Source organism: Sinohyriopsis cumingii, unplaced genomic scaffold, assembly GCF_028554795.1.
Source record: "Sinohyriopsis cumingii isolate HCF-2022 unplaced genomic scaffold, ASM2855479v2 utg000059l, whole genome shotgun sequence".
Classification (NCBI taxonomy): Eukaryota; Metazoa; Mollusca; class Bivalvia; order Unionida; family Unionidae; genus Sinohyriopsis; species Sinohyriopsis cumingii.
In genome coordinates this window covers 44,116-60,930 of record NW_028315865.1, presented here as the reverse complement: position 1 = coordinate 60,930, position 16,815 = coordinate 44,116, and the positions used below count along the sequence as shown (strand labels likewise).

Below are 16,815 nucleotides of genomic sequence, written 5' to 3'. Positions count from 1 at the left end.
TGTAACCATCAAGACGATATGAAGACAAAATCTCTAATTTGTAAACTTGTGTGCATGGTGGATCCATGAAGGGTGTGTGCGGCTGATACAAGTGTGGGCCAACCCAAGAATTGTTGAGAACTGTGTGGTTTGTCAGTGGACACATTTGCAAGTTTTTACAAATATTTATATATCATACGGCTGTACAAATGACGAAGTCATATTTTTTTCAGTTGATTGTTATTGCAACTGAGTACATTTGGGTCATTTTGATTGCATGAGATTATTTGAATCTTATTTTCATTCCACGAGATTACTTAAATCTTATAATCATTACATGAGATTAAATAAATCTTAACATCATACATTTGAATAAATGAAACATTTTTTGTTTTCCTATTTGTGAATGTTTGGATAAAGTACTTGAACGAGACGTATGATTAAGGCATGAAAGAATCACTGTATTTGTAGTATATATATTTTTATTAATTCATATCATAAACTTCCATCTTTCATCACATTGTGTTGTATTGTCATATTAGTCAAATTCTATCAGGAGTTCTTTTTACAAATTAAGTTGTGTAAATGTTTTTCTACTTTTACAAGTGGCAGCTAATTTTTATTTCTATGAAAGGCATTCTGGCAAGGACACTTTCAGTCAAATTTGATCAAAGTTAAATGGTGTTTTTGAAGAAGCTGTTAAAGGTTACTCTATTTTTAGTAACAGTACCTATATTTAATGGCAGACAGATATCATTTGCATTAACTTAAAAATACTTCATGCCAGAATGCTTTCTTTTAAGGAATGGTGGCCATTATCTGATAGTGAATTGGTTCCTTTATTATGCATTTAAAAGCCTTTAATACCAGAATGCTACCATTACAAATTTGGTCAATTTTTCCTGTGAAGTGTCTGACAAGAAGTTGTTTAGAGTTTAGTGTATTTTAAGTAACAGTAGCCATACTTGATCATGGATTGGCCTCATAATACAATCATTTATCCCATAATGCTTTGTGTCAATTGGCTAAATTCTATCAAACAATTTTTGATAAAATACCATTTTTAGGATTTTTCTGTTCTTAGTAATTACAGCCTATTTTTATGGCCACAGCATCACATGTACAAAACTGAACTAATGTGGTTACGTGAGAAAGCTTGCCAGTAGCTTCTTGTGGGCTGATTTTTCTTTCTGGGCTTTTCCTCCACCATTTATAATGGCCACCATGTATAGCCTATTTTGTGATGAAAAATGGCATTAAATCCAACAACAACAACAACAGGACTAAATACCATCTATATCAGTTAAGTGATTTTTGAAAAAAGGTCACTAAAAGGTTCGATTGTAGTAATGGCTGATATTTTTTTTAGAGTGGATAGGTATCATTTAAACAAATTTGAAACTTTCATGCCAGGATGCTTTCCCTCAAATGTGAAGTTATGTAAAGTTTTTTTTATAATTAGTAATGGTGAATATATCTGATGGCAGGTCAGCACAAGTTGAACAAATCTGAAAGAAATTCATGCCAAGATGCATTATTTTTTAAAAATCATTTCAGATTATGCAGAGCAGTTTTTGAAATGATGGTCTTTAAAGGTTTTTATACATTTAATTTTGTCAGCCATATTTGATGGTGGATTGGCAAAATTTTAAAAAAAATTTAAAAACCTTCATGCCAGAATGCTTTCTGTCAGATTTCAGCCAATCTGTTATGCAATTTTTGAGAAGTCTTTTATAAGGTTCTCCTTGTAATGGTGGACCTATATACTTATGGGTCTGCAGCATTTTGAACAACCTGATAGAGTTCCATGCCATGATCCTTTCTTGCAAACATGGTCAAACTATGCTGAGTGGTTTTCAAGAAGTAATTTTTCAAGTTCTTCTGTTTTAGTATGAAACCATACTTGATAATGGATAAAGGACCATTATGCCAGAATGCTTTCTGTCAAATGTGGTCAAATTCTGCCATGCAGAGTTTTAGTATGAGTATGAGAAGCAAAGGTTTTTCAAGTTTGGGTAACAGTGGCCATATCTGATGGCAGATATGCTGGGTAACAGTGGCCATATCTGATGGCAGATATGCTGGGTAACATTGGCCATATCTGATGGTAGATATGCTGGGTAACATTGGCCATATCTGATGGCAGATATGCTGGGTAACAGTGGCCATATCTGACGGCAAATATGCTGGGTAACATTGGCCATATCTGATGGCAAATATGCTGGGTAACATTGGCCATATCTGATGGTAGATATGCTGGGTAACAGTGGCCATATCTGATGGTAGATATGCTGGGTAACAGTGGCCAAATCTGATGGTAGATATGCTGGATAACAGTGGCCATATCTGATGGCAGATTTGCTGGATAACAGTGGCCATATCTGATGGTAGATATGCTGGGTCACAGTGGCCATATCTGATGGTAAATATGCTGGGTAACAGTGGCCATATCTGATGGCAGATATGCTGGGTAACAGTGGCCATATCTGATGGCAGATATGCTGGGTAACAGTGGCCATATCTGATGGCAGATATGCTGGGTAACAGTGGCCATATCTGATGGCAGATATGCTGGGTAACAGTGGCCATATCTGATGGCAGATATGCTGGGTAACAGTGGCCATATCTGATGGCAAATATGCTGGATAACAGTGGCCATATCTGATGGTAGATATGCTGTGTAACAGTGGCCATATCTGATGGTAGATATGATGGGTAGCAGTGGCCACATCTGATGGCAGATATGCATCATTTAAACAAAATCTGAAAGACCAGCTTACCAGGATGATTTTGTCAAATTCTATTGAGTGGCTTTTGAGAAGAAATGGTCTAAAGGTTTCTTGATTCGTATTATTGGTGCCAGATTTAATTGTGGATCTGCATAATTTAAATACATTTGAAAGAGCATCATGCCAGGATGTTTTCCTTAAAATTTGGTCAAATTCTGTTGAGTGGTGATTGTGACAAAGTTTCAGATAGCAAACTGCAAATGGACAGTGGACTATGCAGGAGACATGTCTGACAGGACCATACTATAAGCTTATATATGACCAGTTGAGCTAAAAAATCAAATTACTATGCTGTCTGCAATTTTTCAATGCCTCTAATTTGTTTGTTTGCTGCTGTTTTTTTATATTCACTGTCAATCCATAACAAGAGTCCCTAGAAAGGACTGATACTCAATTGGATGAAGAGTATTTTCAGGAATTCATATTAAGACCATTTCTTCCTGTTAACTGCCTAGTGTTGAACCACCTGATATTCTTCAGCTATAATAATTTTCAAATTAGATCCTGTGGTGGATGTACTTGATGTCCGATTGGCACCATTTACATCTGTGACAAAGTATATAACATTACAGGTCTTTTGGTGAACCATATCAGACAAGTTTGTTTCAACACAATGCTTAAATAATCAAAGTTGTTGCCAACTTTTGTGTCAAATTTTATTCAAATAGAAGGATAGAAAAGTAGCAAAAAAATTATTTCAGAGGTTACCACTTTAAAACTATTAACTATTATGAAGCAAAATAAGAAAACGTTTTAATATTATTTTATAATGATTGATATATTTCAACAGTCTTTTAATCATCAAATGTGAAAATAATCAAAACCAGAAGTTTGAAATGAACAGTTTGAAAATTCTCCATTTTAAACTTATCTTCTCTAATTCTGCCATCCTTGCCCATTTCTGAATGGAGAGAAAAGCCATTTCACTCAGAACTCAGATTCCAGCATGGCTAAAGTTAAAATTTGTCCAAAGCTACTGTTGAAACATTTATATACACTCATTTTAGTCACTTCTATCATAGTAAAGGTCATTGATTTGTATTAAAAGTTACTCCTGATGAACTTAAATCGTACCTCAGAAAACTTCCTGGATCTGCCCCTGTAATATCATGGTCATCTATTAATTATGTGCAACCAACAGTGAATAGAAAAGAATGAGATCTGCTGCTGCATAACGGACTGGCAGGGTAAATTTGGGTTTATGTTATTTGAGATATGCCAATGCATAATCGACTGGCAAAACATTACGTATGATTTGGCTTTAGGCATATCATCTGAGAGCGGTTTTAGGTCTATGCTATTCAAGATCTGCCAGTGCACACTAGCTTGGCAGATCTGGGTCTATGATACTTGCTTGAGACATATGTTTGGGCAGCACATTTGGGTCAATGCTATCTGAGATCTGCTACTGCATAACAGGCTGGCAGATCAAAGTCTATCATACTTGCTTAAAGCATATTTAATGTGACAGCAGATTTTAGTATATTCTTTTTTAGATATGCTACTGCATAATGGGCTGGCAGATCAGGGCCTATAATGCCTGCTTCAGGAATATTAAGTGCAAGAACATCTGGGTCTATGCTATTTGAGATCTGCTACTGCATAACTGGCTGGCAGATCAGGGTCTACGATGCTTGCTTAAAGCGTATTTAATGTGACAGAAGATTTTAGTCTATGCTTTTTTAGATCTGCTACCGCATAATGGACTGGCAGATCAGGGTCTTTAATGCCTGCTTAAGACACATCAGGGGACAGCAGATTTGAGTCTATGCTATTCAGAGTTGGGCATGTACGAACATACAAAAATATGACAGTCATAAATTTGTACAAGATGTAGAAGATCAAATATTAGCAATAGCAATTAACAGTGAGTGGCCTAGTGAGACATAATTGTTATGCATGTTTTGTGAAAAATGGCAGAAACACTACACACATGCAGTACATGCAGATATTCTCTGCCGTCTTTAAATTTACTTCAAACAAGTTTTATGAAAGATGCACAGCATACACAACTTTAATATCTGAAAGGGTTTATACCCATGTGTAAACTGACAGCTTTTAAATAATTAATGCTTTGTAGTGCTAAATACATGGAGAAGAATGTTTGGCATTTTGGAAAATAAGTTTATTTTTTTACATACACAATGTTTCTGCATGCCGTTTGGAGTGTTAAATACATGGAAAAGAATGTTTTGCATCTTGAAGAGTAAGTTTGTGTTTTTTTTAAATATGTAATATTTCCGCATGTTGCTGCAGTTAACTCATTAAAAAAATGATGAAACAAAGAATTCTCCATAAATGCTTTACTGTTCTTTCACTTAAAAGCATGAGATGTACTATTATCCAAGATGAGAATGTATGTTCATGTAAGTTAAAATCAATTTCAACATAACTCATATGCTACCCAACATTGCGAATTTGGAATATAATTCACCTATATATATTTTTATATCCATCTTTCAAATGACTTCAAATTAAACAAGGGAACAATACTTTGAAAAAATTATTGCGTAATAATGTTCTAAATTTTGGAAAAAGCTTCAACTCAATCCTCAATTACCTCCCTTACTGCAAAATAGGGTCCAATGCAGCAAATATAAAATAAATATTGTAAATGTATAAGCAAGTCTTTCTTTCATTTAAACATCTAAGTTGTTGTTATAAAAACTGTCACAATCCCTGAAACAAATGGTCCATGTAGATAAGACACTGCTTGCATGCCATGCACTGGTCTACAGGGTAAATATTTTAGTAACAAAGTGGGTTACTTTGATAAAGATACCCATGTCTGAGTATTTTCCAGCTATCAGGTTGAAACTGTTGGTATATGACAAGTTGTAAAACTGTATATCTAGTCTGAATAACTGTGACTCAACTGAAAATCAGTCCACGCTAGGACTATTTTTTACATCTGCATTGATATGGTCAGGTGGCTGTAATCATTTTGAATAGATCATGTCCCATGAAGCATATCTACCAAGTCTGGTCAAAACTGGCTTTAATAGCTGCTTTAAAGAAAAAGTAAAAAAATATGTGCTCCACCTGGTTCACACTACTGCATGGGAAGCCACCCTGGATACAAGTTTAGTAGAGATTATCCTAACAAAAATATTACTATCAGGTTTGATAAAAACTTGATTAGCCTCTCTAACAGAGCTGAAAAAAGGTTTTCTTTATCGTTGCCATGGAAATCACACGATTCCTAGGGAACCACCCTATACACAAATTTGATTAATCACATCCTAAAAACATTAATAACTACTTTGATAAAAAAAAAATAGCTCAGTTGTTCTAGAGAAGTTGAAGAAAACATTCTCCATGTGGTTGCCAAGGAAGCTGCACTGTTGCTATAGGAACAACCCCCGACAAATGCTCATATAGAATGTCCTAAGAAACATCTGTACAAAGTTCAATAAAAAACGGCTCAGTTCTTCTGAGAATAAGTTTCCGTCATGTTACTGCAGAACCCCCACCATTGCTAGGGGAACCAACCCAGATACAATCTTAACAGAGCATGCTCTAGCAAACTTTAAACTGACTTCTACCTAATTTACAAAACATTTTCATATGGAAATATATAACCTTAAAACAATTTACACTGTAGTCTTGTTTTATGGCCTTAATTCTAAAACATTATGAAAACTTGTACAGAATTTTAATAAAAGAATATGTAAATATTTATTGATCTGAAACAGATAATTATAATTAGGGATATTTATCTATGTAATGATTTAACTGATTCAGTTTTCAATATAGATCTATATATCTTTTAGATTCAGGTACATAATCATTGGTAATTATATTATTATCATAATGAACAGTATTTACACATGTTGTAATAATAATGTAATATGTTAATATCATCTACTTTTATATTTGTCTGAAGATGCAAGCATGTAAAACTATACATCATCCTAAGATATTTATGTTTAAAAACTGAAAAAGAAATCTTTGGAAAAGCAATAATTCTCCAAGATAATCATTTAAAGTATGACCCACCTACCCAACCTCTCTCAAAAAACACCTTCACTGGTGTGGACAAAAATGCAAAACCCATTCTGTCAATGTGCAGATCACTGACACTGCAATTTACATTCTACATTCTGGAGTTTCTATCTCAAGCACTGCAGGAGGAGTCTGGTGCAACATTTAGTATAAATTTAATGATGAGCATGGGGACAATCATAAAGATGAAATACAATTCTAAGAAGGTCCAAGAACCACTCTAGTAAAGTAAGTAGCTTTCTTCCAAGATCATTAAATCTTTGGAATAAAGAATTCAATGGTGTGGCAAAATAAATTAATGATAAATCTCTATACCGTAATCCATCCACATACTGGCTATAATAATAAGTATAATAATTTTGCATCTACATCTACACACTGATATTTGTATAACAAACAGCCAAATCTGGCCTGAGATTGCTTGCCCGTCAACATCTGTTTAATGCAAAAGCAGATGGTCAAAAGATCTAGATCAGCTGTATGTTTTATGGGGGAAAAAACCATTTCTATGCTGTTGATTGCACATGTCAAAACAATTGTTTCAAGGTTTAACTATTGTTTGTACCTTCATCCATGTTTGACAGCAAACCAGACTTGTTGTTCAATACATAAAGATCTTTATGACAGGATGCATTGTGTTAAGGTTGGTTACTGATAAAGTTGTTTAAACATTTATCCATTTCTTATTGGCAGTCAAACTGGAAGGTGGATCAACATCATTTGTGAACAACTGATTGGCATTTCAGCTAGGGAGCTATAATGCTTTCTGTTACATCTGGTCATATTCTGAGAAGCTGTTAAAGGTTTTTCTATTCTTGATAGCAACAGCCACACCTGATGGCAGATTGGCATCGTTTGTAAAATTATGAATGCAATTTATGTCAGGATAACATTCCTAAGAACTTAGATCAAATTCTTTTGGTGGATTTTGAGAGAAAGTCAATCAAAGGTTTTGTAATTATAATAATGGTGGCCTGATGAAGTTGTATATTTTTTAGTAACAGTTACAATTTTTTATGGCAGACTGGCATTATTTGTAAAAACTTTTTAAAGGCCTTTGTGCCATGGTACCTTCCATCAGATTTGGTCAAATTCTGTGCAATGGTTTCTTTCAGCAGTCATGTTCTGGTTTTTCCACTTTTAGTAATCTGAAGGTGAATTGGCATCATTTATAAAAGTCTGAAAGCACTTCATGTCAGATAACTGTCAAATTTTGGTTAACACATTAACCCCTGGAGCTTTTTGTCATTTTCGCCTGAAAATTGAGTAGGAAACACATTTTGAAAGCTATTTTTGAATAGATCTGAAAACACCCAATCCCCGGTGATCTTTCAATAACATACTGCCTAGTTGTGTTAGAAATATTGTTTTTCATTGGCTATTTGACTCATGCATGAGCAGAAGGGTAAAAGTTGGAGTTCTTTTTTTTTTTTTTGCTAAACAGAGCCATTATTTTTGTATGGAGACCAATCTTTATTCCAAATGCTCATCTTTTTGCAAAGGCTCATCTGTCTGTTTGCAATTCATACTGGTTTGCCTTAGATGTGAGACCAAAAAGTCTAAAATCCAGACACAAAATCGGATTCCGACCACAGGCGAATTTTCAGTAGAAAAAAGTCGGGTCCAAAAATTGAGGTTTTTTATCTGTGTTTTGTACTGCAACTAGATATTTCAGATTTTTTGGTATCATTCTAGAGCTACATCTGTTGACCCTTCTATAATACCACCCACTTTAGTGTATCATGCATGACCATGACGCTACAGAGCTCGGCAGTAGGCTACTACCTCCTGCCCCTTTAAGTCGTCGCTAGGGGTTAATGTGTTAAATGCTGAAACTGGTCCACATGGCCATAATCTCATCTGGTTTAATGGTCAGGTGAGTTAAAACTCTGGGAAAAGAAAAACTAGAAAATCATTAGATACACTGTGCAAAATTTAGTTTTTATTAGGAAATAAAAAAGTGCACACTTCTACACACCTGTTCATCAAAATTCAACAACACTACTAACAAGTAAGCAAGCAGAAAAAAGCTATTCCATCCATAACTTCCAAATTCAATACATCTCAAAGCGTTTTCAATGAAGGAAAGATAAAGAGACAAGTAAAATTAAAGCATTTATTTACAAAAAATACCAAAAAAATACATTCAATTGGCTAGGTTATCTGTCATATGATCGCAAGCAAGACATGTAGCACGCAAAAAATATGCAATGTAGGACTGAGTTTAGTAAAGTGCAGCTGGTGCTTTTGGTGTAGAAATTAACTTACATGAGCTAAGTCCAGTGTCGTCTGCATTCAAACAAAAAGAATAAAAGCGTCATGCTGTTAATAGCCATATATAATGAATTCCTTTTGAAACAGACCATTTCTCACAGTTAAGTATACAGTGAAACCCCATTAATCCTGACTAATATTTCGGAAAATACATATTCTGGACATAAAAAATTTGGGAATAGATTTAAAAAAATAAAAATATTGATCAATCGAATTTGAGGTCCTGAACCATAAAACATTTGGCCAGAAAAACCTAAAATGCAAAGAAATCTGCTTTGACAATCAGAAAATCCCAGTGAATAAAGTATTCAGGTCCTTGTATAACTGTTATTTTGTGACATCATTTTTATTTGTTTACCTTGTGGAATGAAAATCACAAAATCATTTCATTTCTGTTACATATTATAAAGATTAATGCACTGAAGTTTATCTAAATTGTTTCATTCAATTGCTTAAAACTTATCAGTTCTGGATTTTCTACCATTATGAATGATCGTAATTTACCTGTCACAAGTTCTAGCCATATTTAAACACAAACAAAAATAAATGATTAAAAAACAAAACAAAACCATATAAAAACTGAACACTGAATTTAGAATAATTATGCATCACGTAAAAGACTTTTTAAAAAACTTGCCTTTTATGGTCATGTAAGCCATGGCATTGACTGTTCAACATTGAATATTAAGAATAAACAAGCTATATTACCAAAGGAATATTACTCAAGCGTGTATCATGGAAATTGGGTAATCTGAAAAATTAATTCAGTAATCTATATAAAAAAATTCTAGGAATGAAAAAGCTCAGATTAATGAGATTTTACTGTATATGTATGTACAAGGCCTAACAGCACATCAGTACAATAGTGGCTATATTGTACTGATTAAAAGTAGGAGAATAAATATGAGAACCAAGTACACTCAAGAGAATGTATAGAGGTATGAATGCATTTAACATGTTTGATGTTCCCAGGATAATTTGTCCTGACCATGCAAGCAAGATGGATGCACATACCTACTTCATAAGTGGACTTGGCACTCATGAAAAATCAAATGGATTAGTCATTCCAGCTGAGCTATATCTGAAACAACTGATTTAACAAATTCAGCATTTTTCCAAAATTAACTATTTTCATGACCAAGAAACATTTCAAGAACTTCCATTTAAATGCTTGTTTTTATGCTTTTACTTGAAAATAGTGCATTGTGAAAGCCCAGCACCATGTAAAAAAACTCATCATACTCATGATATAAAATGAACATTAACAATAAATAAACGAGTTTTACTGTAGTATTTTTGTGATATCTCTTAACTAAGTTGTACACCAAAGAAAATAAGTTCAGTACCATTTCATGTGCATGTACTTTTCTTTCAACTGCATTCTTTACAATACTAACTATTCTAAAGAAAAGATATAACCCTGCTTGCCTTGGAAGACCTTGTGTTTACCACATGGGTATTGGGCATTGTCTGTTCAGGGTATATGATTGAATCCATTTTTGTAACAGTAATGTTTTCATGAGACTCAACAACATGACATTTGACAGATTTCTTGTGAGTGACTGCTGAGTTATTGAGATTTCAAGCCATAATTTCCTCTTGTTTCTAAAAGCTTCTATTTTGTATGTCTCATCACTCTATAAATATTATAAAACTATATTCATACTAAAATGGTATAATGAAATAATGTGGAAAGGAGCTTGTTAATAGGGATTAGGGAGGGGAAATCTAATAAATATTTCAATACAGGATTATTATTCAGGTTCACTTTTGGTAATCTCTCATGCTGAAAGGTATGCAAGCAATATCAACTTGAATTCAAGATGCAACAAGTAGGATTAGGTACTGCACTCACCTATAAATTGAGTCCAACTACAAACTGCATAGACCCAGATCAGCTGTTGCATAATGCATCAGCATATCTAGGTCTGTCCAGTTTGTTAGGAGTAATCAGTAGAACAAACAATACAGACTCTGATCTGCAGGTGTGTTATGCTACAGCGGATCATGATCTCTATTGTTTGCAGTTTGCCCTGACTTATAAGCGAGCACATATGGTATTAATCAATTTACATAACGGGAATTATGCTCAAGTAGAATAAAAAACTGAAGCTAAACCTGGCTTGATTTGATACTGCATTTTCTAAATAAAACTGACAAGTACTACAAGTAATAATTCATGCTAAAACGTACAACAAAACTATTAATAGGAATATCTTTTATTATGAGTGAATCCAACTCCTGATAAATACTTTGTGTAGCATAAAAAATACCAAAAATTATGTCATTTAATTCTAGATGTGATGCTAATATAAAACAATGTGGTCATAGATATATCTCATACAAGATGTTTTACTTCTGATAACTTTCTCTCTCAAATCTAAAAAACAAGCAAGCTCCAAAAGTAAGAGTCTCCTGTTTTTTGTTGGAAGAAAGGGATTGCAGTTTTGAAGCAGAATGAGTACTGTAAGGTACACTTATAAAGGAAGACTTCTTATGATGCAGAATTCTGACAACTGAAATAGATGAGATCAATAAAAAGCTGCATTCAAAATTTGGGTCCAATATTCAGTACCAATAACTACACTAATGTTTGATATTTGAAGCTGAGTTAGATCAATACAGAACTACATAGAAAATCAGATGTTCAGTCATCTGATTCAAAAAAAATCTTTCCAATGTTTTTGGACAAAAAGTTATGCATATTTTGAAAAAACTAAAGTATGAATAAATTTAAACTTATTTATTCCAGGAACAACACCTAACATGATGCAAATTTATTTAAAATATGGTAGGTTAGCAGAAACACAAACTAATTAAAAACATAATGCATAACAAATTGGCTGAAATCCAATTATAATTAACTTCTCATGCAGCATGAAAGTGATTGAATCTGACAGACACAGGCCATGACTCTGCTAATAACGACACAGAATGCTAAGAATCAACCTCATTCAAAGTCAAAGCTCAATATCAACTGTCTACCAAATTTGGCTGATATCTGATTGACATCCAATAATAATGGAGTTAATTACTGTATGGAAACAAAAGTGGGATGGTCAGACCAATGAAAGAATTGACTGGACAGGCTCAATTCAATATCCACTATTTTCTACAAAATGAGTGTGTGTGTGTGGAGGGGGAGAAAAACCAAGAGAGAAAAGAGGTTCTTGCAATAAATAAAGAATATGTTTACATTTTGTATACATGTCCTTTAGATATAATATAAGGATTGCAAGTAATTTCCAAGCAATCAACATCCTTGTTCCAAAATAAATGTTTTACTTATAATGGCTCAGGTGAAATATATTTTTAAAACATGTTAGTACAACCAAGGTTTTGGAAGCCAAATTATTTGTTATTATTTCCTAAACTGACCTAAATGGGTATAATGACATATTTCATTCTGCATAATACAGAAATAATAACAGCAAATATACTGATATAAATAGTTCAGATTCATTGGCACACAGAAAATGAATTTAAATACTTAATGCAACAAACCTTTTTCTGTTGGTGGGGAAAGCAGGCTGTCATTGGCAGCCAGCAGAAACTTCAATAATGTTTCCCAAGTGTCTCTGGTTAAAGTGGTGGACTCCCTGGCAACAGCTTCAATGGTCCTCAGAACTCGATGACACAACACAGCCTGCCTCTTAACTAAGTCAACTCCTGTAGCATAAGAAGAGTGGAAAGAGCAGCACATTTACCTCCTTTGAGTGATTTTCTTGTTAGTTACACAGCGAACATTACATTAAAAAGCCAAAAAATATTCCCAATTAGTGTCTGTTCTTTGTGAATTTGGGCAAACGTTGATCATAAAATTGCTACAAACTGAAAAAGTACTTAGAGTTATTTGCTGGAGTTTTATCTTTATCACACTGAAAATGACATCACAAGCAATAAAGGCTTAAATGACCCTGATCACCATACAACCAAATTTACTCTTCATACATCAAAGAGCTTCAAAGATCACTGGTCATTTGTGATAAAACATTTTCCATTCAGAAGCAGTGGCAACAAAAACATGCTGAAATAATGCAGAAGGAATGGTATGGAAAAGTGCATGTTAACTTTAAAGTTAAACGAATCCTTGCACATTTTGCACTTATATAATTCTGTTGACTCATCTAAACAAGAAACCCAATTAGAACAATTAATTTTCTAGCTAAATTATTCCAAACCTATTATGAATGGAGAAAATGTATATAAATTTATTCTTGCAAGTATGTAGCCGTCGACTCTTCATAATGGACCGATGATTCAGACTGACAGACCAAAAAAACACTTTTTTTATTTTACATCTCACAAAATAAAAAGAAAACAGCTTTTGCAATACTTGTAAACTCAGGTTAACTTTTTGTTAAACTGCCAATGTATATAAAATATTATTTGCACACTTAAAGATGTCATTATAATTTCTTTAAAGATAGAACATTTTTTTAAAAACTTGGATATGATTGTTCAAAACAATATTTTTCAATACAGTATTCCCCCACCATTCTTCTAGAATGAAAAAGATGGCTGTATAACATGATTTTGGAAAGGTGAAGAAAATGTTATAATGATCTCTCACCAGGGGTTCACCTCTTTATAGCAAGGGGAGCAATGCAAAAGCGTTATACCTAAAAAAAAGAAGGCAAAAACATGTTTGGACAGAGATTAACATGGGCAGATCAAGGTACCTGATCCAATTCTTGGCTCAAAAAGGTTTAGCAGGTGGTACATCATATTTTGGGCATACTGGTTGGGGTCCTCAATTACTGGTTTGGGAACACACAACTTGGGACTCGGCATTAAGGTTGAGAGCCATTCACAATACACATTCACACAGTCTTTGATTGCTTCATGTTCTGTCAGTGGCAAACAAAGGCCAAAACATAGCACCTGAAAACAGAAATTATGAGAATTATGAGAATTTGTTATCTGGTTTTAAACCAACCCAGCAAATTCCAATTATTGTCAAAGAGACCGAAAATTTTAACTGATGGACAACAATGTTTGTGATCATGAGATACAGCCAAGATATGAAGAGCCTCTCTTTTAGAGTGAGAGTGTGTATGTGTGTATGTTTTCTATTTTTAACATAGCTTTAAAATATTTTCAATCATATCCCTGTGATGTCTGCAGTGTTACAGTTTATAGTGATGTCGAGCACTGGGGCATCATGCCACAGACACATGTCATGATATACCACCCAGTCACACTATCCTGACACCAGGATGAACCAGTCATAACACTAACCTCTTAATTAGTGAGGCTGCTGCTAGTACCACTTCTATGACTCTTTGGTATGGCTCAGCCGGGGCTGAAACCCCTGAGTAATTCTGATGAAACTGCATTTCTGCCCATATAATTTTGAAAACTATGATCAATACGACACAAGGATTTCCCAAAACATACTGGGTACCATTTGACCCATGTAAACATTACGTGACCAGCCCTATTACTAAGTGTCTGTCTGTTCTTTGGATTGAGTGAAAAATTTGATGGAAATCTATCAATGAAAATAATGGGCTACTAATATCCCAGCCTTTTAAATTTAACCAAAGCCAATCAGAACAATTTTCATCAAATCACTCTCAAACCTTCACTTCTGGCTTCTTAGTTTATTAAATGCACTGGAAATTTCATGCAACTGCTGATTTATGTTTAGAGAGTAAAACAGGGTTTGTAAAGTACTCTCAAAAATAGTAAAACAAAGTCCTAATGCAAAAATCCACCATGCATAAGTCTTTGACAATGCACACAAACATTAAAACAAGGATCATAATGTATATACACAAGCAGTAAAACAATAATCTTAACGTATACTCACAAAAAGAGGAACAATGATTATAATGTGTACTCGCAAAAAGTAGAACAAGGATCATAATTTGTACTCACAAAAAGTAAAACAATGGTTGTAATGTGCACTCACAAAAAGTAAACAATGGTCATAATGTGCACTCACAAAACACTAAAACACGGCTCATAATGCAAAACTTCGCCATACTTATGATGCATCTTCCTGGTTTGACTGAACAGGTTTAGACAAAATATTTGAAAACATCATTGCAGTGGAAAACTGTTAACTTAAGTTAGATGGTATTGATAGCCAAAAAAAGGTATTATGCTGGACAAAATGTATAGCACTATGTCCAGTGTTTTGTAATATGTAAGAATCACACCTTTCAATCATCTTTAAAACAGATCAATCATAAATGAAAACTGTACAGAATAGCATTATTCATTTCATTAAACTTGGTCCTCTACATATCCTGATTATGATGAAAATAGATATCAAAGTTAATTTAAATGACACAAATCTAACCGTCCAAATACAATAAAAATTATCTGCACTGGATCTGTATCTAAACTGACAAAATTACCTCCATAGTCCATTTGACCTCTCTGTCATTCTCCAGACTGCTAGGGCTATCCGCAGTAGATATGCTGAGACTTAGTGCAATGTGCTTAACCACGCTGCAGGCCACATCTCTGCCAACAGCACTTGGAAACTTGTGTAGCACACTTTTGTGTGTTTCACTGAACTGAATTTCATCCTGAAGGGATGACCAGTCAGCATACATCTTCCAGTCTTATCACCAGTGCTGCACAAAGAAACAGATGAGGTACTTTTATTTAGGTGGATTCACTCAAGATCAAGAGCTGAACGCAGACCACCATTATACTGAATGCAGGCATTATTATTCCCAAAATAACATATTCTCACAGTGTGTGTGTGTGTGTCTCTCTCTCTCTATCTATCTATCTATCTATCTATCTATCTATCTATATATATATATATATATATATATATATATATATATATATATATATATATATATATATATATATATATATATATATATATATATATATATATATATATATATATATATATATATAGTATAATATTGCCCATGAGTTGGTTGTACCTGTTTACCGTACTGTACATCATTAGGTGTGGCTTGTGGCTTTAACAATGAATAATCTGACCCGTGTCCTGAAGGAGGATGCCCATTCCTGTTATATACTCTAATTTTGTCCTATAACTTGACTCTGGATAAAAATGATCATTAATTTTCAAGTTGGTCATGTTTTTAATATGGATGCAGTGTAACATCGTCCAATTTGACCAATATATTGTCATGAATGAAATTTTAAACTAATAAGCAAAATAATATTTGGATTTTCTTTTTTCTTGGTAATAATAAGAGACCTGGTAAGTTATGATATTTATATATTATATCATAAACATAATACTGTATAATAACTGTCTGATATCTTCTGTGAACTTACTGTCTTGATATAGCTGACAAATAAGACCATTGTCTACATGCCAAAATAATTTGTCCACAAAGGATATTCATAAACACACACACACACACACGCACATCCATAAACACACAATTCCAATGACCCTATGTCCAGAAGAAAACAATGAGGTAATACTAAATTCACACATAGCCCTGTATTCAAACTTAACTTTAATTTTAAAGCACCCCAATGAAAAGAATATCCACTTCCTTTTAACTGGAATGCTGAAATCATCTCTGATATTCTTCAGTGATAACAAGACTTTCTAAAATTAGCTCCTGTGGTGGATATTTTGGTTGCAAGAGTGGACCCATTTTCATTCAGAGCAAAGTAGACATTGTTAGATGTCTTTTGGGGAAAAAACATGACATATATTTGCTCTCCACTTTATTGAGAGAAGTTTATATTGTATACATAATATGTATATATTGGAAGCAATCGATTCTATCACTAAAAAGGGGGAAGCTAA

At 33.7% G+C, this 16,815-nt stretch overlaps 1 protein-coding gene across 6 annotated transcripts in view; it reads right to left on the bottom strand.

Annotated features, from left to right (window-relative positions):
- LOC149774975 (ral GTPase-activating protein subunit beta-like) overlaps positions 1-16,815 on the bottom strand; it is a 141,554-nt gene that overhangs the window by 117,921 nt on the left and 6,818 nt on the right. For 5 of the 6 annotated variants that reach the window (XM_089944594.1, XM_089944590.1, XM_089944592.1 and 2 more), the window contains exons 3-6: positions 15,416-15,637; positions 13,730-13,931; positions 12,552-12,716; positions 9,042-9,062 (exon numbers count right to left, since the gene is read on the bottom strand). In XM_089944594.1, the coding sequence (XP_089800720.1) occupies positions 9,042-9,062; positions 12,552-12,716; positions 13,730-13,931; positions 15,416-15,616 (589 nt within the window). In that variant the 5' untranslated portion in view covers positions 15,617-15,637. The remainder of the gene's footprint in view (positions 1-9,041; positions 9,063-12,551; positions 12,717-13,729; positions 13,932-15,415; positions 15,638-16,815) is intronic. The other variant, XM_089944591.1, reaches the window with a different exon arrangement.